Source organism: Amblyomma americanum, chromosome 8 (assembly GCF_052857255.1).
Source record: "Amblyomma americanum isolate KBUSLIRL-KWMA chromosome 8, ASM5285725v1, whole genome shotgun sequence".
Classification (NCBI taxonomy): domain Eukaryota; kingdom Metazoa; phylum Arthropoda; class Arachnida; order Ixodida; family Ixodidae; genus Amblyomma; species Amblyomma americanum.
The window spans coordinates 24499621-24522904 of NC_135504.1; the positions used below are offsets into that span (position 1 = coordinate 24499621).

General features: G+C 46.7%; 2 protein-coding genes across 2 annotated transcripts in view; both read right to left on the reverse strand.

Annotated features, from left to right (window-relative positions):
• LOC144102226 (uncharacterized) overlaps positions 1–12618 on the reverse strand; it is a 38650-nt gene extending 26032 nt beyond the window's left edge. Inside the window, exons 1-6 of the mRNA XM_077635538.1 lie at positions 12414–12618; positions 11016–11285; positions 7509–7664; positions 5994–6055; positions 4974–5257; positions 1544–1664 (exon numbers count right to left, since the gene is read on the reverse strand). Coding sequence (XP_077491664.1) covers positions 1544–1664; positions 4974–5257; positions 5994–6055; positions 7509–7664; positions 11016–11285; positions 12414–12618 — 1098 coding nt within the window. The remainder of the gene's footprint in view (positions 1–1543; positions 1665–4973; positions 5258–5993; positions 6056–7508; positions 7665–11015; positions 11286–12413) is intronic.
• A 2667-nt stretch (positions 12619–15285) lies between these two features.
• LOC144100152 (uncharacterized) lies at positions 15286–21615 on the reverse strand. Its single transcript, XM_077633178.1, has 2 exons — positions 21404–21615; positions 15286–16101 (listed from the first exon to the last, which is right to left on the reverse strand). The coding sequence occupies exons 1-2, from the start codon at positions 21507–21509 to the stop codon at positions 15866–15868; spliced, it is 342 nt and encodes a 113-aa protein (XP_077489304.1). The 5' UTR covers positions 21510–21615; the 3' UTR covers positions 15286–15865.
• Positions 21616–23284: the final 1669 nt, after the last annotated feature.

The window sequence follows — 23284 nt, forward strand, 5'->3', positions numbered from 1 at the left end:
CGTTAAATATTCCCGGGCGGTCTAAATTAAACCGCAGCCCTACACTGCCGCGTCCCTCATAGTCCGCGTGGCGATTCGGGACATTAAACCCTAACATACGAACCTACTGGTGCCTCTTTTTGATACGGTGAGCCAAAAATAAAAATAAAATAGTTCAACGAAATTCATTTCTGCAGGTTGGAAGCGCACATACAAGAAAACTTTTCACCATAAAATGAAAAAATTAATTTTCTTGTATATAGACCCCTATTCAGCAACCATCCCTCCCCCCTCAAAAAAAAATTCTATTCTATTCTCATCAAGCAGGCCGGTACCAAACCTTGGTGCGGCCTTTAGCGGAAATATACAGCTGACAGTATTTCCTGCGCAAAAGAGACGTGGCTCCTCTCAAGTCGGTAGCGTTTAAAACCTCCCAATGCTGATAGAAGCTCTCGTCGTCACCATTTCGGGAGCCTTGGCCTTTCACGGGTGTCCAGGAAGCCCCACTCAATTAATTAGAAGCAAGCCCCGTCGGCTGTATGCTTCTCGCAAACGCCATATATTTGACGGCTCTCTACGGCCTTTTCTCATGGCTCTTCCTTTTGCCACGATATTTAGGGTCACTCTGTAGGCCGACTGCAGACAATCCATCCCTTACAAAAATGGTCTATCGACAGTCTGTAGACTCTATTGCCTTCCTATAGATATTTCTTTTTCTCTGTGCATAGTCTGTAGAGTGTCTATAGACAACAGTCTACTAAAAGACGTAAATCTATAGATTGTCTATAGGATTTGTATTGCCTATATAAACTGTTCTCTAGGCTTTGTCTATAGAGAGTCTGTAGGCTGTATAGACAGAAGTGTATGGACAGTCTATGACTGTCTAAAGAAATTTTTGTAAGGGACGCACCCGACGCCGCCACGGTGGCTGAGTGGTTATGGCGCTCGGCTGCTGGCCCGAAAGACGCGGGTTCGATCCCGGCACCGCCGGTCGAATTTCGATGGGGGCGAAATTCTAGAGGCCCGTGTACTGTGCGATGTCAGTGCACGTGAAAGAACCCCAAGTGGTCGAAATTTCCGGAGCCCTTCACTACGGCGTCCCTCATAGCCCGAGTCGCTTTGGGACGTTAAACCTCCTAAAAACCATAAAGGATGCACTGTAAAACCCGCTGCGGTGGCTCAGTGGTTAGGGCGCTCGGCTACTGATCTGGAGTTTCCGGGTCGGAACCCGACCGCGGCGGCTGCGTTTTTATGGAGGAAAAACGCTAAGGCTCCAGTGTGCTGTGCGTTGTCAGTGCACGTTAAAGATCCCCAGGTGGTCGAAATTTTTCCGGAGCCCTCCACTACGGCACCTCTTTCTTTCTTCTTTCACTTCCTCTGTATCCCCTTCCTTACGGCGCGGTTCAGGTGTCCAACGATATATGAGAAGATACTGCGCCATTTCCTTTCCCCAAAAACCATTTATTATTATTAATATGCACTGTAAATCATCTTTATCTACAGATCGCCCGTGAACAGTCTGTTGAATGTTTTGCGACGGTTTCGAGAAGACCTTCTTGCTCACGTGTTTGGTCTTGTCGAAGAAAAGGAGCGCGTCGCTGATGAGTCGGCGTGAATGCGGCACGATGTTTCTGGCGCCGTGAGACATGTGCAGGTGGGCGACCAGCGAGCAACCGGCGCACAGCCTGCTTAGCGGAAGAGAGAAAAAGAGAAAGGGTAAGGTGAAGGCTACTCCCCTATTTCGATCCAAGCTGCGGACACGTGTATACGAGTACTCCTTACAACGAATTCTTTTTGAGGACTCAAATGTGCAAAGCGGGTATATGGCTTCAAAAAAAATATATTTCATTTGTTGCTCGCCATCTGGCGCGTCACAACTTCCTGTCGAGCGCGAAAGCAGTCTACGGAGTACACATGTACAGTCAAACCTCGTTATAACGAAAACGATTTACTGCGAAATAGGGATATAACGAAGCAATGGCTATGCCCCTTGGAAACTGGCATAGCAGGCCATTTGTTTCATATTACGTTTTAACGAAGTTTTGCCTCGGAGGGACATAACGAAGCTTGGTAATTTCTCGTTGAGTGCGCCGATTTTTAACGGTTCCCAATACTTCAGTACCGATTTCGTGCGGCAAATTCAAATCACCGCGCACAAGCTGCTCTGGGGTGCACCACACAAGGCTTCCGGAAAGTTTATCCCGCCTCGAAGCCTGCGTGAAAATTTTATCTGGATGATTCGTGAGATTCGGCTTCGGTATCCGCTTTGACGCCGGCACTTTTGTGCGCAGGAAAAAGGTTAGGCGGCCACATGAACGATGGCAAGCTGAGCGGCGCACACAGCCACAAGCTCAGCGCTTAATCGAGACCGAGTTGCCGAGATCATTCTAGTTTCCGTGATGTCTAACCTTCTCATGTACATGGTCCGCTGTTAGCGCACTCTGTTTCCCAGGTGCCGTGTGCAGTTCAGTTTTCGTCTTCGCAGCGCGAACCCATTATTGAAACCGTTTGACAGTGTGTATGAAATGCTTGGCTCTATCCATGCCCCACTTGTATCACAAGGCCCAGCGGTGTAAAACGAGAGAACAGAATAATTTTAGTGCACCAGAAGGCGGCCATCAGCAGATCAGTTGCATTTGGTGCAATGAGGGGTAGCCTTCGCTGTGGCGTACCCATTATTCAAAGACGTTACTGTCAGTAAAAACTGAAAACAGCGTAACTTTTTAGAGAGGAATAGACGAAGGCAAACAACACCGCGCTGTAGTGTTTGCTCTACCTCTAGTACTTGTCTAAAAAGTTACGCTGTTGAAGCGAAAAGCTTCACTACGCTGGGTAAAGCAGTGATCGCGTAGGCCGGAGGACGACCTTGAACGACCTTCAGCACAACCACGCTAGTCGCGTATGATCATATGTGGTAAATTTATGGTGTCAAACCTTTGACCCATGACCTTTAGTTGACATTAGGGTGACCTTTGGGTTGACATTTGACCTTAAGAACATCCGATGGGGTGCTGTGAAGCCACTTGATGACATCCAATGGGGGTGTCGTAAAACCACGCAATTCCTCTTCATAGCCACGTGGTCTAGTGGGTATATATAGAGCGTGTAGCGGAGCTGCCATGGACGAGCCTCAGACGCTTAGCAAGCGTGCTTGCTTTTCGCTGAATTCCAGGTTTTTGCGAAGTTAAGCCACTGCCAATTTTTTTCAGTCTTTATTGCTATTAATTACGAAGTAGCCAGGCAAGCCATGCTCACACATTACTGTCACCCGGTGACATATTCTGGCTAGCAGGCCCCTGCGGGAAAGTTAATGAAAATGGGTACTCGCCATGAGATAACCACTGCGTGGCTATAAACATGAGCTATATTGTGCCCAGTATACTCGGCACCAACGTCGCGCACCAGTATAACGAAGAAACAGCTATAACGAAGTAGTTTTGGAAGGTTCAGTTGTAGTTTTAGGAAAACATATTGAATTTACTGCAAGTCCAATGGTTCAGACTCAATTTCCAGTTATTAAAAGAGTGCGAAAGGTCTAACTTTTCAGATTGACTAGTCTAGCGAAATATTTTTTCTTTTGATTCTGAAACTTTTTAAGACTTGTTTCGATCCGGACTTCGTTCCAGTTCCTGTGACATCAATTCTCGCCCTTAACAGGTGCAGCAAATTGCTTGGACCCCAATTTATTTTAAGCTGACGGCGTTAACATGTCGCCTGGGCAAAAATAAAAAAAAAAAGCCATTAAGCTATTATCTCTTCCTCCACAAATCCTAAACATTCTTTTCCTTAAGCTTAACGATGATGTAGGCAAACTACAGAGGCGTAATAAGTTACTAACTTCTCTGCGGTACTCTCGAATTCCTGTGAAATAGCTCCATCTATTTGCGCTATAAAGTGGGTCTAAATGTCCAGCTCGAGCTCAGGGAAGTTAAAATGACGGGCCGGAATGGAGAAGGAAGAATGGTAAAAATCCTTGGCTCCCCTTGGTTTGGGAATGTGCTGCTCAACAAACTGGCGATAACGCAGGAGGCGATAAGAGAAACTTTATTTCTGGTTTCTGGCAACCGTCTTATAGGATGGCATACAATGGTACACATTAGGATAGCATTTCTTGTATACAGAAATAAACAATGCGTCATTTGCTTAAAATTCAATGAAGTGCACTTGATTTTAAACATTTTAACTATACTTGTGAATTTTAATGTTGACATATCTTCCGGTGAATACAACTTCACACAGGAAACACTTCTAAGACGTTATTTATCACGGCTGTTCAGAGACGCGCTTTGTGGACTGTGGGAATCGGATGCGGGGATCTCGGCCCTAGACTCCTCAGTTCTGCGAATGCACACGTTTGTCCACGGACACAGGCGAGCTTCAATTATATGCTCGTATATTAATGCGAAAGCATTGCTAGGCTACGTTGGCGGGGTCGTGTCACCAAAACGTGTCATCAAAATGCGTCGGCAGCAGTTGTGGGCAACTCTGAAATAATAGCGCCAAACGGGTGGTTGTAATCGAGAGGATGATTTGAGGATGCTGCGCAAAAAATTATGTCGATATAGTGAATATTTAAATAATTAGAGGCAAAAAAGTCACAAAAGTGGGCGGAACTAGGACACCGTGTGGCGCGAAATTAAAAACCCGGAAGTGTGGGCGAAGCTAACGTGGCGCGAAATTTGAAAACCGGAAGTGCGGGCAGACCCAACGTGGCGCGAAATTTGAAAAACCTGAAATGTGGGCAGAGTCAACGCGGGCGCCAAAATTGGAAAGCCCGAAATGGGTACTGAATAAATAATTTAGTGTAATTAAAGAATTAATGTGTGAATCAAAATAAAATGACAAATAATGAATTGAGGCTGAATTAAGAAATTAACGCTTTCACATTCCTCCAATGCGGGTAGCCGCAGTGATCTCTATTTTTGTTTTGTAGAGATAAGTTACAGGTCAGAAACAGCGAACCAAAACATCAGCAGCGGATGCACGGCACTGACATCATTATGATGCAGCACGCCAGTAGTCCGGCCGAGTACTTGTTTCGGCGACGCTCCTCCTCGTTGACTGGCTGCTCAGAGTCGGAGCTGGAACTTGAGGCTCCGCCGCCCGCGCCGCCACCGGCGGCTGCAGTGGGAGCGGCGCCCTCTTGCGGCGAAGCGTCTGTTCGACCGGCGAAGCGGCGTCGGCATAGCAACGTCGCGAGTCCCACCAAGGGTACAAAGACGGCCAGCAGGAGGCACAGAAGCGCTAGCATCGCCAGGAGCGGGAGGTCACCCATCAGCTGTGAGGAGCAGATGTTAATTTCAGGCGCCGCCTCTCAGTTATGTTCAGAACGAATATCTTTAAGCCTAAATTTTGTATACGCGCATTAAGACAGCCAGTTATGAAGTCTTTTAAAGAAAAACACACACGAGTAATTAGAAATAGGAGCTATTTTATGGACGCCTTCCCGTGTGTTGGCTCGCTTCGTGTTTGTGTACGCGGCGGTATCCATTTATAAACGCATGGAGTGAAAATATCGGGTTTAAATTTAGCGACACGAGAAATCCACATGGTATAGAAGAGAACCTGAAATAGTGTAGTGGCCATTATTCAAACAGATATTAATGCAAAAAATCTTGTACTGAGAGGAGCGATCATGCGTATGGGCTCCGCAGCTTGCACTAGCAATTAACATAATAGTGTTCTTTTCAAGCATGTTTGTGCTTTATGTGGTAGTCCAGGCCAAATGATAATATTTGATACATTATCGGATTCTATCCTTGGGATGGAAAATAAAGGCATTATTATTATTATTATTATTATTATTATTATTATTATTATTATTATTATTATTATTATTATTATTATTATTCCAGTGTTTATTATTACCTTTAATATTGATTAAACGAACGAGCCAACGGTGCGATACAGAAGCCTCGATGGGAACTCCGTCGCAATGTATTTCTCCAGCAGCGTCTATATCCAACTTTCACAGCATCGGCCTGAAAACATTTTTTTTTTCGAGAAAAACTCACCGAAAGATAGTTATTTTTGAAGTAACCTAGCGGATCTTCGATGAACTTGTCCGTTAGAAACACTGGAACGCAGAAAGGAAAAGAAAACGAAAGTGTTGCTAAGCTGCACACAAAACTAATTTTATGAAAATACTTTTTTTTTCGTAAATCTCACTGTCAGAGGAGCTTCTGGTGAGGCTACGTATATAAAAAAAGCTAGTCTGTAAGTTCTTTTTAAAGTTTGGGGACATGTAAGCTCCTTAGGCGTATGACTCGATAGCGTTAATGGTCCCTTAAGCGGTCTGGGGTCTTCTTTCTATATCACTTCGCTTACACAGACTCTGTTTTCTTTCGCCATCACATAATGCTTTGTCACTCACCCCATCTTAAAACACTCATTCCAAGTCTTCCTCTGCTTCACATCCTTTATAAGTGAACACTGTGTACATGACCGCGTCGGCAATAGCATGAATTATCTTTGCCCCCCGGGTAGGCTTTAAAGAGGAAGTTGTACAAGCAGCAGTTGTAGCCAGTAGAAGACAGCCTTGATAGCATAAATAGGTTACTATTAGATCTACCGCATGAGGAAACAGTTTCTGTAAATTTGCCCAATAATAAGATGCAAGTGTTAGACTCATAACCGCCCTCCTGTATCCCGAGCAAGCACTCGTTTTAATCACGTGTAAATGATCCAAGAGTACCGTGCTTATACGCATGCATTTAAATGTTCATACTTCGCGACTACTGTTTCAATAGAATAGGTTATCTCGGATTGGTTGTTGACAGTGACGTAGGCGAATTTATTGCGTCGCCGAAAGGCTTGAATGTCGGCTTTCTTTTTTCTTTTAGAACGAGAGCTCTAATCCTCGGGGTACAACTTCCGATTTCGACGCGAATGAGCCAATGACCTTCAATGCCTCACAAGGTCAAACCGAACTTAACTGCGTGGTGATATGGCCCAAGTTATGCTACTATGACCACATGATTGTATGACTATGCCATTGTGTACCCGATCTTCACCCTCGACATTTAATTTAATTAAGACATTGGGCACACATCGACAATGACCTTCAATGCATCACAAGGTCAAACGGAACTTAACTTCCTGGTGGTACGGCCCAAGTCTAAGTGATCGTATGACTATGACCATTGGGTGCCTGACCTTGACATTTGACATTTCATTTGAAACAATGGAGGCCATGCTTAACAGAGCTTTCGCTTGTATAACTTGGTTCAAGTCGCGTTGAACCCCGACCAATTTTTGGTTTTGCTGCTATTAGTGATGTGTTTAATGTCAGTTCGCCCACTCCTGCGTGGACTGTATTAGGAGTCTGCAGTGTTGTTAAATAAAATATGTATTAATTAAATAAATAATGAGCAAGGTAAAGGCTTGGCAGTCCGTCACCAATCGTAATTAAGCGCAAGTGGCGACGCATTACCGCAGCAACCTATGGCGTTCCGAGTGCATGCCCAGAAAGTTTTTATTTCGCTTTTTTTGCCTGCTAATCAAAGAAGGGTTCAAAATATCCGCCTTACGCCTGGGCACCTTCGCTGACACAAAGATGGCCGCGACGAGATGGCCGTACGCGTAGAGTAGGCGCGGCATCCGGGACTCGTAGACGTCTTCAGACGACTCGAAGTGGTACGCGCGGAAGTTACTGGAGAATTTGAGCTTGATCGGCGACAGGCAGTCTGCAAGGCGCGGTAAAGGTCACGAGGCCGTTTCTGCGCGGTGTCCAACACACAGCAACAAGAGCGCAAAGCTGACGCGGATCAGGAAGGGCACATCAGGAGGGCCGGATTCCAAGTGAAAAATTTAAGCATTAAGCGCTTCCGCCCCTCAATTTAAGCGATCTCAAGAAAATGTATTCCCCAAATCACGGCAAGCCCAACGCCGAATCTTTGGCCGAAAATTTTCTGACATCTTAAATTCTAGGCACTAACAAAATAACGCTTTTGTTTTATTTATTTACATTACCCCTCAGGGCCAGTGGCATTATATAGAGGGAAGCGGGGGGTAAATATAAAAAAGAAACAAAGAAAATACAGTTAATAATAATAATAATAATAATTGGTTTTTGGGGAAAGGAAATGGCGCAGTATCTGTCTCATATATAGTTGGACACCTGAACCGCGCCGTAAGGGAAGGGATAAGGGAGGGAGTGAAAGAAGAAAGGAAGAAGAGGTGCCGTAGTGGAGGGCTCCGGAATAATTTCGACCACCTGGGGAGATTTAACGTGCACTGACATCGCACAGCACACGGGCGCCTTAGCGTTTTTCCTCCATAAAAACGCAGCCGCCGCGGTCGGGTTCGAACCCGGTGCCTCCGGATCAGTAGTCGAGCGCCCTAACCACTGAGCCACCGCGGTGGGTAGAAAATACAGTTGGTTGAAATAATGTTAAATAGCATCTCAATATGCAATGTTAGCTAGGGCTACGCGGTGCTACTCATAATTTACAATGCCAGCAACTTCTGCGGGAACGTGGTTCCAGTCACGTGAGGTTTGCGGCAGGAATGACTGTGAGAAGCATTGCGTGTTGAATAACACAGTTCCGACTTTGTGATTAGGATCAATGCGGCGGAATACATAAATTGGCTGCGGGATGAGGTGATCAGATATAGCGGTATGATGATGCAGCCTGTGGAACAGGGCGATACGGAACACTTTTCTACGCGATATCAGTGTTCTACGCGTTGCTCTATCCCAGTGCCTGTGCAGGATTTGAAAGATAGCCGGTTCAGAAAGAGCAATTTTTTCCGATGCCTCACGTCACTCGGCCATATCCGCAGCGGTCTCCCGTCGTTTCTTGCGATTGGTGCGCAGCTCCTCTGATCGACTAAATCATCGTCGTTCACATCTTTACAACGCGCGTTCAGCTCTTTTTAAATGCTCGACGGCCCAAATTATAGAACTCTGCGCGCACAGTGGAGACAGTTCAGTTAAAAGATAAGAAGGCTCGCCTGTGTACCAAAGGCAGCTTTGTGATACCTGCTCACTAAGGTGAGAAGGCGGCCAGGGTAGCCGAGCGCGTTACTAAGGGAGAACTGTGGACAAGAAAGGCAGCTTTGTGATAGCTGCACACTAAGGTGAGAAGGCGGCCAGGGTAGCCGAGCGCGTTACTAAGGGAGAAGAACTGCGGACAAGAGGTAAGGAGCCTCAAGCAGCGAAAACAGCTATAGGAACGCTGGGTGCACTGCTCAAAAAGAAAAAGAAGCGACGGAAACCGGAAGAACAGAAGAAAAACGAAAGAATGGGCTAAGATTATGCTTGGTTTCACAGAGACAGCTGTTCTTCGTTCTTTCCACCACAGTTTTAATCGCGCCCTTGACGTCGGCGTCCGCAAACCGACAGCGGAGGCATAGGCGGAGGCACTGGAAGTTGTTTCTTACGTTGACAAGGACTTGCTACCCTATAGGTTCTGGTCCTTGAAGATTTAACTAATCGCGTTCACATCAGTGAATGCTGCAATTCGCAACAGACACTGAAGCAGCTAAACCATCCAGAAAAATGTGCATCAGCCTCTTCTTTCACAAACGAGATCTAATTAAAGATTTATAACACATTACAACACATTTCACTGATTACATGGCCGTTACCACCCCGTCAAATTAAACTGCAACATCAGTTCTAATATTGCCTGCACTTCTTTGCAACCGGAAGCCCTCTAACGCCGGATTATTCGCGTTACAAACTAGTGCAATTCCTGCGATATTCTCTTCTTTTTCTTATACGGTGTGAATTGTTACACAGAGTCCATACTAACCGAGGTCAGTGCAATTTGTAACCTCAGGTGCCAAATTAACCGGTGGGCGAAGCCTGTATTTCACCGCTAGGTGCCCGGATGTGCAACCTCCATAGGGTATACTAAGAGAATGCCCTTCGGACTTAGGATGGTACCCGGAAATTGTAACGACCTGCTTGGAGCCATGGGAGGTGCAAGCTTCAAAACAGAAGCAAGCACGCATGCACACAGGCTACAGACCACGCACACAGACGACGGCTTTTTCGCCTAAGGAGGACAATACTGTTAACCCAGTAAAGAAGGGAATTAGATCTGAAGCTGCGGGGAAAGGAGCTGAAAACAAACCAGAAAGACACGAGACCAGATAAGAGCGTCGCACCGGTATACCGTCGGGGTACTCGGCAAGAGCGGAGCATGCGACAAAGCGGTGCGCGCGGACCTTGGACTGCCGTCTCCGGCCTGGTTCGTGCTGGAAAGGCCGTGCAGCAGAGAGCATGCAGGACGCTTCAGTTCTAAGCAGCAGCCGCAGCCGCTTGAGTTCTGAGACGTGGACTAGTTTAGCCAATAACTTTTTCTGCTTCCAGCCATCTTCAGAAGCACAGGAAGGACCGTGTTTCAGCAACAGTAGGGTGCCTTAGTCAAAAATATAAATAATAATAATAATAATAATAATATTAATAATAATAATAATAATAATCATTGTTTTTTTGGGGGGAAAGGAAATGGCGCAGTATCTGTCTCATATATCGTTGGACACCTGAACCGCGCCGTAAGGGAAGGGATAAAGGAGGGAATGAAAGAAAAAAAGGAAGGAAGAGATGCGGTAGTGGAGGGCTCCGGAATAATTTCGACCACCTGGGGATCTTTAACGTGCACTGACATCGCACAGCACACGGGCGCCTTAGCGTTTCGCCTCCATCGAAACGCGGCCGCCGCGGTCGGGTTCGGACCCGGGAACTCCGGATCAGTAGTCGAGCGCCCTAACCACTAAGCCACCGCGGCGGGTCTGCCTTAGTCAATATATATGTTTTCATTTGAGTGCCAATTGAATAAATAGGTGTAAGTACAGGCTGTTTTGTCAGTCCGCTCCGTATAGTTCCCGTTTATAGTTCTGAATATTCCTTCTGTATTCGCATGCATTGCAAACCTGGCAGCATTATGAGTGTGACGTGTTATTTTTCGGCTCTGTGCCCAATGCCTCACATCCTACCTCGCGGAACACATCCACGCTCTGCACGCTTACAGAACCCAACACCGAACCTGACCGTCGCCATAAAACGCCCCCTGCATGACACTCACAGGTGGGGTCTGGTTCGTAGACGACGTCGGACGGGAAGGTATCAAGCTGCAGTCGGCGCCGCGCCGATGCAACGAGTGCCGGACTCAGCAGCCAGAACAGCAGCAGCAGGGAGGCAGCGGACAGCATCGATGGAGGTCCTCTCTCTCCCCTCCCGCCTGGAGAGGGCCGCCTCGCCATTGGCTGGAGGCAGCGGAGGACTCTTCGTCCTGGTATCTCTCGACCGTTGAGGAGGACAGTGCGCTCCTCGAAGAGGAAATCCCCACCTTCACCTATGCAAGGAAGACAGCGTTTGTGGCGTCATGGCGGACAGGGTATGCTTGTGTTTATGAGGCATTGATCTCAAGTGTCCAACGACAGCTTTGCCAAAGAGTGACACGGCTGGTGTGTTATTCGGTCTGCACCAGGGAGGGTCGAATACCCATTAAAAATGATATTGCAATGAAGAAAGGATAGGGGAAAGCTTGTACCTATTTAAAAATTGGTGGGTATTCGGTGACACCGGGGTTCGAACCTTGGACGTCCAGCATGCGAAGTTGATGCCTAAACGCCATAAGGCCACCGTTACAAAGTTCCTGATAGAGGTACAGAAAATGTATGCCGACGGTGCTGAACCCAATGTAATAAAACGTACCCCCAACAATGTACGACCCAGTAAAGGATCGAGGTGGAATAGTTAATGAACATTCTGTCTAAAAGAGTAATAAAATGAGGCTATCAATAGGAGCAAGATACGAAATCAAAGTACGAAATTAGCACAAGGTATTGATCCCCTACAACCCACACGCGCACGGTGATGCGCACTTAATGCGAGAATGAGAATATGTGACCATGCTCTTCAAAGCACTCGTGCGTCCAGCACGGCCACGCAGTGAAGCGACGTTGCGTACTTACAGAACTTGAAGATGCATGGTGATCTGCGTCATCTGCCGTTTCACTCTGATGCGCAGGACAGACTGCGCGCGGTCACACACTAGCGTGCTCATTCCTAAGTGTGGTTCACCGTGTACGTCAATAAATAGCAATAACGTCGAAACTTGGGCTTCCTACTTCATAGTTCCGAGTTGTAGCGCATCAAAAGGCAAGGAAAGGTGAATTCGTCGCGTGTGTACAGGTGCACTGTGATGGGCTTATGTAAGAATCCCCTGGCGCCTACAGACACGCGTTAAGGCAGCTTTATAAAACGCAGATTACATTAGCCTGACGCTGGAATTGATACTAACCGCCAGAGAAACGCGGACAGGGAACACACGAGGATCAGACATCTATTAAAGATGCTTCGCCGACGCAGAGGCACGATGAGTGATGCCAACCATGCCGCATAACCTTGTACATGGGCGTAAAGGGCTGCGCAATCTCTACGCCGCCCATGAATTAACGCGGCACAAGAACACTCTTACCTGCTCTGTGAAGAAAGCAGATCTCTCCTCTTGAATCGCGGCTTGGCTTTCTAGACCGTTCTCCTGATCGGATCTTCTTCTTCTGCACGAGCGGCCAGGGCTCATGCGCGCGAGACGCAGTCGTCAGGACACCGGGGAACCGCGCCCCGAGTTTGATGATGACGATGAGATGGTTCCTGTCACAGTTTGTCGACAGCAGCGCCATCTCGCGGCTGCACTCCGCTCAAGGCTATCCTTTTTTTTATTGCGACACTGTGCCTGCTGGCAAAAAGTATTATTTATAAATACAGGTACACACTGGACTCTCGAAGAAAGTCCAGTAAGGGGCAGGAGTCACCGAAAGGGGCATTGTACTGTACCGGCCACGACCAGGCTACCGCTGGGGTGAGGACGACACGGATGGGTAACCTTCGAAGCAAGGCCTCTTCCCAGCATGCAAGGCCAAGGCAGGTCGGTGCCACGTTGTGTTAGAAGTGCTCGCGTGGCCTAGTATATGCTGAGAAACTATAACAGTTCCTCGAGAGAGAGATACAAAACGTTTACACATTGCTCATAGCGCCTTGGGAGTCCTCATGGGTGGAAACCCTACTCCAGGACTTCTGCGGCAGCTGCAGCAGCTGGGGCCCATTCGACCAGGGAAATCTGATTTCCGGGTTCCCAGCTGGACAGCGTTACCTCCCACTGCTCCGGCATGACATTGTGTATGACTGGCACTACAGGGTTGTGTTGGCATCCCCATGTGGTGTAGTATGGTATGGCTGTCTCTCCGCCCCATGGGCATGCGGTCCTTTAGGTAGTGGGGTGTCTCTTATTTACAATAAACAAGCATGAATCTTTGTTGGTTGGAGGTGTCCCCAGCTTACAGTTTGCTGTTTAGTGGATTAGCTATGGGGTGGGGGATAGATCCTCCTTAGTCTCATAAGGTCCTCCTCCAGTATGTCGCAGTACGTCTGGGTAACTGACTCGAGTCCCAACGTACCAGCAGTCCCTCGGTTGCAATGTCCTCGATCAATGGCGTCCGCAGCGTGGTTCCCAGCCAGGCCGGCGTGTCCCGGTGCCCACATGACAGAATGTTTTTCTTCTCTTGCGCCACCTTGCCTTAGAACGCGGATTAGCATCCTTGCCAATTCTGCCTCGCAGGAAATTCTGACAGGCAGTCTGCGAGTCCGACATGATTACCAGAGGTTCGCCTCTTCTGTTGCATCCTCGAACTATAGCCTCTACTAGCCTTCCTCATAATTGGCGATTTCCATTATCTAGAAAGGGCGCTTCTGTTTATACAAATTATTTTTTCTTCACTCTACCTAAGACCTGTCATAATAGTCGTCATTTGACGGCGTTATGGAGCACTGCTTCTCGGCACAGCCTACGTAAAGTGCTTCTTGTGTAAAAATTTCAGGATAACCTTGCTCTTTTTTGTCGACGGTGACGACCTCGTGTCGGTCGCTCTTTCGTTGCTTAACCCTATAAAAGAACTACACCCGACAATTACTTTTCGTTATAGCCGTAGCTTCATTATAGCCCGGTTTGTCCGAGCTCCCGATGGGAATTGTCATTCCTTCGTTATACCCATCATTTTGTCATAAAACGTTTCGTTATAACGAGGCTCGATTGTATGTAAGAAGCAATGAGGAAGCCGCTGCCTAGCGTCTAACAAAGGCTGGCTTGAATGCGTAATGGAGAACGATGGACGCGCACTTTGAAGAGAATTTAAATCTCTAACATCGACGTTGGAGACTTGCACAATGGATGGATAACAGAACTAGAAGCAGAGTTTTTTTTTTCGCATTTAACACTACAGGTTAGCAATACAGAAGCGACCGTCATAGTACTAGCGCATGAAACAAGTTAGAAACGTCCTCCCTGTCGCATGAGCTCTAAATGATATACGTTACCCCGTTTCAAATTTTCTTATGCTCCTAAATTTCAATGGTCGCGTGCTACTTTACGTCTGATTAAAGATTTTCACTAGTAATTCTAGTTGGCGGACAGCAGAAAATCGGTGATGAAGGTTGAGTATTAAGCTGGTTAACTTGTTTCTGATACATTTTAAACTATTAGATGGAGGCTTCTGGTTACAATTAGATTTGTAGGTTACTGTTAGTAACAGCTACATCGGCTTTTATAATTCTGAAAACGCGATAGCCGTGGGTTTGGCGGCTCGAAGACTTTGGCGGTTAGTAGTTCTCGTTCTGGCTTTGCTTCCACCGTTTTGATTTCAACGAGTTCGCTTTTTTTTTCAAGTATGTGTAGACAAACAAAATTGCTTGTAGGTAACGGTACAGGAAGAGGCAAACATCGAACCAGTATAAGAAGCTGTCCACTTTGCAGTAGCAAACGCGATGCTCCAGTTCAGAAGGGTCTTGAATCGTAGCCATGTACGAGATCCGCATGAGCTGGATTTTTGGGTGTTTGCCTAGTGAGCACATGTATGTTGCGCGGTTAGAAATTTTCCTCGTTGAATCTCACCTCTCATGTCAGCAATTGCAATGTCTTCGATTAGAACGTGCTTGTCGCTTTGTGTGTGTGTGTGTGTGTGTGTGTGTGTGTGTGTGTGTGTGTGTGTGTGTGTGTGTGTGTGTGTGTGTGTGTGTGTGTGTGTGTGTGTGTGTGTGTGTGTGTGTGTGTGTGTGTGCGTGTGTGTGTGTGTGTGCGTGCGTGCGTGCGTGCGTGTGTGCGTGCGTGCGTGCGTGCGTGCGCGTACAACACAGGTGAAAGAAAATTGGCTGCCGGTTTCCAACGCCAGCTAATTAGGCCTAGCAACGTTCCGATTCCATGCGCTCCGCTAAAGCGCGTGAATGTTAGGACGCAAAGCACGGAGTTGTGAACGGTTTAGAGACCTTCACTCAGTGCCTGCAATAAACTGCGACACGCCGTAATTCGGTTTCAAATTTTATTTCAGCAGCACGGCGTCATGGCTGTGGGCTTAGTAGATTATGGCAAGCTGAAGATTTCACCTTGGAGGCATAGGTGAAAAGATGTGTACACGAAGCAGCTCGCCCTATATGATCAAAGAATTCAGTGCTACTGTACGATTCTTGGCGGCGATAGAAAAACTGCTTGAAGCCGGTAAGGTGTTTCGTTTTGAACATGGCGGCCCCGCATAATATATTAATAATTGGTTTTGGGCGCCTTGGCATTTTTCCTCCATAACAACGCAGCCGCCGCGGTCGGGTTCGAGCCCGGGCACTGCGGATCAGTAGTCGAGCGCCCTAACCACTGAGCCACCGCGGCGGGTCGCCCCGCATGCCCCGCATACCACCACTGCCATTCTGTGCACGTGGAATGAGTGGCGACCTGTAATGACGTCACAGCTTCGTTGTCACTGCGGCTTACATCCGAGAAGGCTCGTTGATCAAGCTTGGACTGGCGTCCGCGTCAACTCAAGGTTATACTAAGTGTCCCTCGGGTTAGACGTAATCAATGGTCGACCCTCTGAGCAGTGTCGCCGTTCACTCTTTTGGCAGGCACTCAACGTAGGGTGGGGGCTCTGACTCCTGCATGAGGCACTGGTCGTACGGTGGCGGCTTCGAGTCTTCTATGATCATAACTGCTTCGAGAGGGACCGAAAGCGGGTGATCGCAGTCTTCGACCCGGACGTACGAAGGGGTCATCTCCTGGCAGGCGTCCAGGGAGGATCCGTAGAAGAGGTTGTGACCAGAGCGAGGAGAGTCGCGGGGCACCGTTCCTGCAAAGATAAGTGCAGCATACGGAGTCCTCAATGATAAATTTATACAAAGGTGTTACATGCTGTATGCAAGCCACGCGATGGGTTCGTCGGCTACAAGGTACAGGTTGAGGTTGAGGTGTTGAATGCTACAGGTAAGGTTAGCCTTGCTTTGTCTGCCGGCAATTGCTCCACCGCAGCGTCCCTTCGATATTAACAATGCCGCATCTACCCCGCTAAGCGCACAGTCTCTTATAATAGCACACATTCTCTCCCGCAGTCACCATCTATGCAAACAATCAATCCACACAGTTCACATCACAGTCCACTCCAGAAGTCACCATCTATGCACATATTCAGTAACAGTAGAACATAGGCCATTGTAGTGCCACACTCCATACACACATTCACTCACAGTATAAACTAGTTCACTCCGGAAGACACCATGTACGCACACATTCAATCACAGTAGGCCATAGCCGTTCCTGCTGTCACCATTTAAAAACAAGATCCGTGTTCTCCAGAAATGTTAAAAGAAGGCGTGCAGCCTCCCTTCTGCATGTCTGGTTTCCACTCGGGTAGACAATGTCCTGCACTGTGCTGTGACGGGTTCCTGTCTTCCTGGAGGAAGCGAACATCACATGCCTTTCCGCGTTGTACTCTAGGCAGTACATAATATAATGTTTGATATCCCCGCACACACCACATAAAGAGCAGAGCGGAGACGATGCTATGCCGGTCTTATGCATCCATGCAGGAGTGCAGTCACATACACTATATATACGGACCACACCTCGGCGTTCAATCATTTTTGACACATTGCACAGCAAAAGTTATTAGGTCCTAAGGAATGGGAAACTAGTGCGCTTGAGTATAGAGACAGTAAACCTTACAATTTTTGCTACTCAACACGGGGGAAAAGTGTTCGCTGATTGGCAGCATCTCTACCAGCTCATATGTAGTAGCACTAGATGACGCATCTGGAAACTAGCCCTGCCCAATCGGCGCTGTGATTATCCTAGTGCGCAACTAAAAACTAGACAAGCTCAACAGGTATCTCATCATGAAAGAGGGACTGAAAGAAGGAAGAGAGAAGGAGGGTGCCCCAATGGAGGGCTCTGGATGAATTTATACCACCTGCGGTTTTATGATATTGACTGAAAATCGCGCAACACGAGGGAATGAACTTGCATTTTACCTCCGTCGAAATTCGGTCGCTACGGATGGGATTCGATCTCGCGACGTCGTACTTGGCAGCGGAATGCCATACTGAGTGAGCCAGCCACTGTGGAGGTTGTTGAAGAAACTTCATTAGCATGATCTTCTGGAGGGCTTTCTTAAACTCAAGCTCTCTCTCTCTCTCACACACACGCACACACACACACACACACACACACACACACACACACACACACACACACACACACACACACACACACACACACACACACACACACACACACACACACACACACACACACACACACACACACACACACACACACACACACACACACACACACACACACACACACACACACACACACACACACACACACACACACACACACACACGCACGCACGCACACACGCACGCACGCACGCTAGCTTTATTTTCAGACAGTAAAATAAGCATAAATAAAAATGTCAATACGGCACTGTTTTTGGACGCCTGGAAAACTTTTTTTTTCAAAAATAAAACAATGTAATGTAATTGAACTTAATGATAGACCTTTGCGTTCATTCACAAAAAAAGAGTATGAGCAGCAAAACGTTTGTACATATTTGGAAGAGACATTATGAATACATCAGTACGTTCTCTTTCTACAGCATTCAATAATCGCGGAAGATTATACCGGAGTGTTTGTTGTCCATAGGCAGTGCGGCAATTTTCGAACTTTCCATCGTTCTGGAGTTCTGGTGCTGTAGATGGGATAATTAGGTTTTAATTCTGCCATTTCCGTAAAAACTGGTCTCTCTCGTTGGACACTTAAACAGTACTGCCTGCATAATTTGTATTCGTATAATTTTTTTTACCTTTCCATTAATTAAGCGAAGAAAAGATACGTGAAGACGGTGCTGTGTATTCAACGTTACGTTCGATCGTGGTAGACTTTGACCATCACTCCAGCAAACTGGTTTAAAGTAACATAAAAATTCGTTTGCCGAATTTCAGCTAACTGTGCAAGTAAGCGTTCGCTTCAGCAGACCATCGTTAGTGGGCTAGAAAAAAAAAGAAAAAGGCGCTTCCGAAATTAGGGCTATGCTGGGTTCCATATAGAAGTACGAAAGCGTTTATTGAACGCTCTGGTTCCTTAGTGCAACGAAACGGCGACGCCACGTATTAGCAGGGAACAGCTGGTCAGAAACGTGGTGACCTTTAGCCTCTTGCTTTGTGTCATCGGGTGTCACGAACGAATACAGGTAGAACGAAAGTGTCACCCTCGAAATGCCCCTCTCCGTTTATCGAGACGTTTTCATTGTGTTTGGCCTGCAGTGCATCACGCCGCACGCCTCTGATAGCAGCCTGTGACGTCACTCTGCTCTTCCAACAAGCACAGATATGTGGTAACAACCTGCAGTCACAATGTGCCCGGGGAAAGCCTTTTATCACTGTCTGGCGGAATTGTGACGATAAGACGCGTCCTCTCTCTGCTTGCAAAGCATGTTGCACAGATTAAATACCTTCCATGGCGATTTGCAGCACGCTATAGCATGCTACGTAATCAGGCTAGATTATCAGTTTATTAGGCGACTTCACGGAGATGTAAAAACAAATGTCTTAAATACATCACGCGAAGTAAATGTTTGTCCTGGCTGTGTTTGCGAAAAACAAACTCTTATTTAACCTATAGCTGTATTAAATTTGAAAACATTCGATTCGCAAAGAGTTTTTACTATTCATGGTCGATTCGGAAACAATGTTCGCTCATGTATATAGATATATCAACGTATGTGATATATTTCTAATGGAACAGACTTCTTTTCCTGCAAAACCTAAAGGAACAGGGGAAATAGTGAATTCATTACTCTGCGCGTGAGATGAATATTATTGCATATTTAACGTGTCCAGCGTTAACGTACCTAGCGTTAACGTACCTAGCGTTAACGTGTCCAGCGTTAACCTGCCCACCGTTAACTTGCCGAATCTTATTCCGATCGAGCGCACGTGGGATACGAGAACACATTTGTCGAAGGACCGCCATGGCGTTGAGGCAACATGCGTTGGAAAGGGACAAAATTTTCTTTCTTCTCGCTTTTTTTTCTTCTGCCAGCTAAAATTATATGAATATTCATGTGCTAGATTTACAAAGGGCAATCTTTAACGGCTTCATATCATGCAGCGGAAAGCGATTCTATTTGTTGATAAAATTTTTAGCACGTGACCATACTCAAGATTTTTTCTATGAAAACAAGATTCTTACATTACCAGGCTCTTTCGCAACATATGAACGCGCGGACTGTGGCTACGAGTTAACTTTCAAATCCCTGCACTTTTAAACATGTTTCAGGAAATAGTTCAAATAGTTTGTAATTCCAACTCAGTAAATAGTTTTAAAAGACAAGTTAAAATTTCTTTATTAGATAAAACATAACAACTACCCTGTCGAGATGTATGCTGTTTTGATTTATTTTTTATTTGGTACTGTATTGTATCTTGTATTGTGCCTTTGTATTGGTTTCTACCCGCTCAGTGATTGATGTTTTTATAATGTTGTCTTGTACTGCATCTTTCTAATTGTTTTGTAACTGTACAGTTATTGCTTCCTCATTATTCTTTCTTGTTCTTGGCGCGACCGGCCTCTTGTCTGTCCTGATGCATTATTCCCGAGACGAGACCTCGTCAGGCGTGCATTCAACGCCTTTTGCCTCATCGACCTTTGCAGTGCTTTATACCCATGTGTGACATACGGTCCCGTATTGTACACCCAGTTCTGTACAAATAATATGAACGAACAAACAAGATTTGCCTGCACGAGTGATGCTATGCGCTTATTTTCACACCTGTAATCCTTAGGTGAATCGAAGTTTTGACATGCGAGCATAGTATTGGACAAGCGTATTAATGATACGCTTGTAATTCTCTGAGTATACTGTCGTCAGCTTTATGAAAGGGAACGCGAGAGCGCGTGGCAGGTTGCTTCGAACCCTACTTGGGGCGATACGAATTGCGGCCGCGTTTCGTGACGTGATGGAAAGGGTTCCGCTGCCTTGCCTGCTTCTAGCAGTTAAGAATCGCACCTCCATTATCACTTGGTGTCTGAACGCGGCCGCCGCGTATCGGGACAAGTAGGGTTGCAGGCTATCTGCCACGCGCTCTCTCGTTTCCTTTCACAAAGCTGACGACCACCACAATGGCAATCAAAACGCCTCGGCCTATTAACCCGTGTGAAGAAATCGACTGTGTACAGTCTCGAGCCATACGACTCGGCATATTTTCTGCTTTTGTTAAAGGGCAGCTATATAAAGAAAAACGCGGCGCTCGCAATAGTACGTTAGGAGAATGAGTCGGCGTATTTGCTGCCGCGACTACTATTCATGCTGAGCCACTCTCGCTACCCGCTTGACGGTGAGAAAGCTGGGTGTGCAGTTTGCGAGTGGCTGTCTGTACACATGCACAGTAAAGCATAGTTGTCATATATTGTGCAATAGTTTCAGCTACTGCTTGTCGCTGCTGCAAAAATACGTATTGTTTTTGCTTCAGAACTTATAGGCGGAAAGTATTTCGATCGACGACATTTAAATCTGGGCATTCCGAGCAGTGCCTGTACAATAGGCGCGGGTCAGATCTTCACAACTAGTAAACAAAGCTCATGGTCGGCACCAACGAAGCTCATTGTCTGAAGCACTGTAGGGTCTGTAGCGAGAGATGCGAACGACACAGGAGATGCCTCCAATACTCACCAGGCGTGCAGCTGTCGGCTCGAATAATATGTGCGCAGATACTGAACAAACCCATAAACTCGCGTGTAACATTCGGCACTGACAGTTCTATCAGCGACTTAACTATCACTAATTGAATAGCGTGCGCTAACGGGACGAACACAGGAAACTTGGAGACAGAGGAAAGAAGCGCTTCTTTCGTCTTCTCCAAGTTTCCTGTGTTCGTCCTGTTGGCGCACGCTATTCAATTGAAATGTACCAACTAGCCTGCCCGAAAGTTCTACTACAACTATCACTAAGGCGTTACTGAATTCCAGTTTTCAACGGCCGGTAATACTCGGCTCATTTCTTTCGATATTCTTCAGTTCTCTTCTTCATACGCCACGCATCAAATAGCGCGCAGCTGCAGACGCAAGGGAGATACGAAGACACGGCTTACCGATGACGACCTTTTTTGAATAGACGTAACGAAGATATGCCTCCGACAGACACCAGACGGTAGCCAACGACGCGGTGACGCAGACGACTGCTGTGGCGGCGTCCATGCTCGAATTGTGTTTTTGCTTTGCGGGAGTCTCTCTTTTCAGCGGAGCTGATCTTAGCTTTGCTTCGGTGGTTGAACAACAGCCCCGCCGATAGGGCCGCTATCTCGGTGGCGAGGGGCGGTAGCCAGGCGCGCTCGCTATCTCCTCCTGATCGGAATACGCGGCCGCAAACACACCTTTCCTCTCTTCGGACGGCCTGCACTGATTTCCGCGTCGAGCTGTTTGACCCGGGACGCGAACAAAGACGACTTCGGCACGCGGGTCAGGAGGGCGGTGAAGAATTCTGGCGCGGTATGTACCGGACAGTGCGGCGGAAACTTCCAATCTTTTAACTGCGCATGGAGAGGCTTGCTTTTCCTGGACGCTTGTGTGTTTTGGTTTTATGGGGTTGAACGTCCCAAAGCGACTCAGGCTATGAGGGACGCCGTAGTGGAGGGGTACGGATAATTTTGACCACTTGGGGTTCTTTAACGTGCACTGACATCGCGGAGTACATGGACCTCTAGTATTTCCCTTACAAAAACTTCTTTAGACAGTCTGTTGACTGTCCATAGACTTCTGTCTATAGGCTGTATAGACGAACTCTATATAACAATCTATAGGCAATACAAATCTCATAGACAATCTATAGATTTATGGCCATACACTTTTAGTAGATTTTTGTCTATAGACAGTCTGTAGACAATGAATAGACAAAAAGAAATATCTATGGGAAGGCAACAGAGTATAAAAAAGTCCATAAACTGCATATAAACCATTTTTATAAGGGTTTGTCCACATCGAAATACGACCGCCACGGCTGGGATCGATTTGGCGCCTTTCGGATCAGCAGAAGAGCACCTTAGCCACTGAGCCACCGCGGCGGCTTGAAAAAAACGGACTATCTGCTATGCTTATTTGCGAGTTACTTACGAGGCTTAAGATCACGATAATCATTTCGTTCTCATATAGGGACTGCTTTCGCTATATGGCTTGTATGAAACATCGTGGAAAAGGTTTGGTTCGATTAATGGGGATTTAACATCCCAAGGCGACTCAGGACTATAGACAGTCTATAGGCTTCTTATAGACTCTATTGCCTTCCTATGGATATTTATTTTTGTCTATACATCCTCCTTAGACTGTCTATAGACAAAAATCTACTAAAAATGTATGGCCATAAATGTATGATTGTTTCTAGACTGTCTATAGAACTTTTATTGCCTATAGACTGTCCTCTAGGGTTTGTCTATAGACAGTCTCCCGACTTTGCAGACAGAAGTCTATGGACAGTCTATAGACTGTTTATAAACTTTTTGTAATAATAATAATAATAATTGGCTTTTTGGGGAAAGGAAATGGCGCAGTATCTGTCTCATATATCGTTGGACACCTGAACCGCGCCGTATGGGAAGGGATAACGGATGGAGTGAAAGAAGAAAGGAAGAAATAGGTGCCGTAGTGGAGGGCTCCGGAATAATTTCGGCCACCTGGGGATCTTTAACGTGCACTGACATCGCACAGCACACGGGCGCCTTAGCGTTTTTCCTCCATAAAAACGCAGCCGCCGCGGTCGGGTTCGAGCCCGGGAACTCCGGCTCAGTAGTCGAGCGCTCTAACCACTGAGCCACCGCGGCGGGTCTTTTTGTAAGGGAAAACCGGTTTCGGACAGACAAACACACCACGGCTAAATGCGGGGAATGGCTACTATAAGTGCTAGCACACTAAAAACTAGGTTCGTAAGATGCGCGCATAACAGCACGTATGCATACCATTCATTATCAATATAAAATACG

Bases quoted from the DNA above. Each gene is read 5' to 3' on its own strand.
- LOC144100152 (XM_077633178.1), bottom strand. From the start codon at position 21,509: ATGGACGCCGCCACAGCAGTCGTCTGCGTCACCGCGTCGTTGGCTACC. The intron at 16,102-21,403 runs GTAAGCCGTGTC...TTATCTTTGCAG, and splicing joins TTCAAAAAAGGTCGTCATCG to GAACGGTGCCCCGCGACTCT.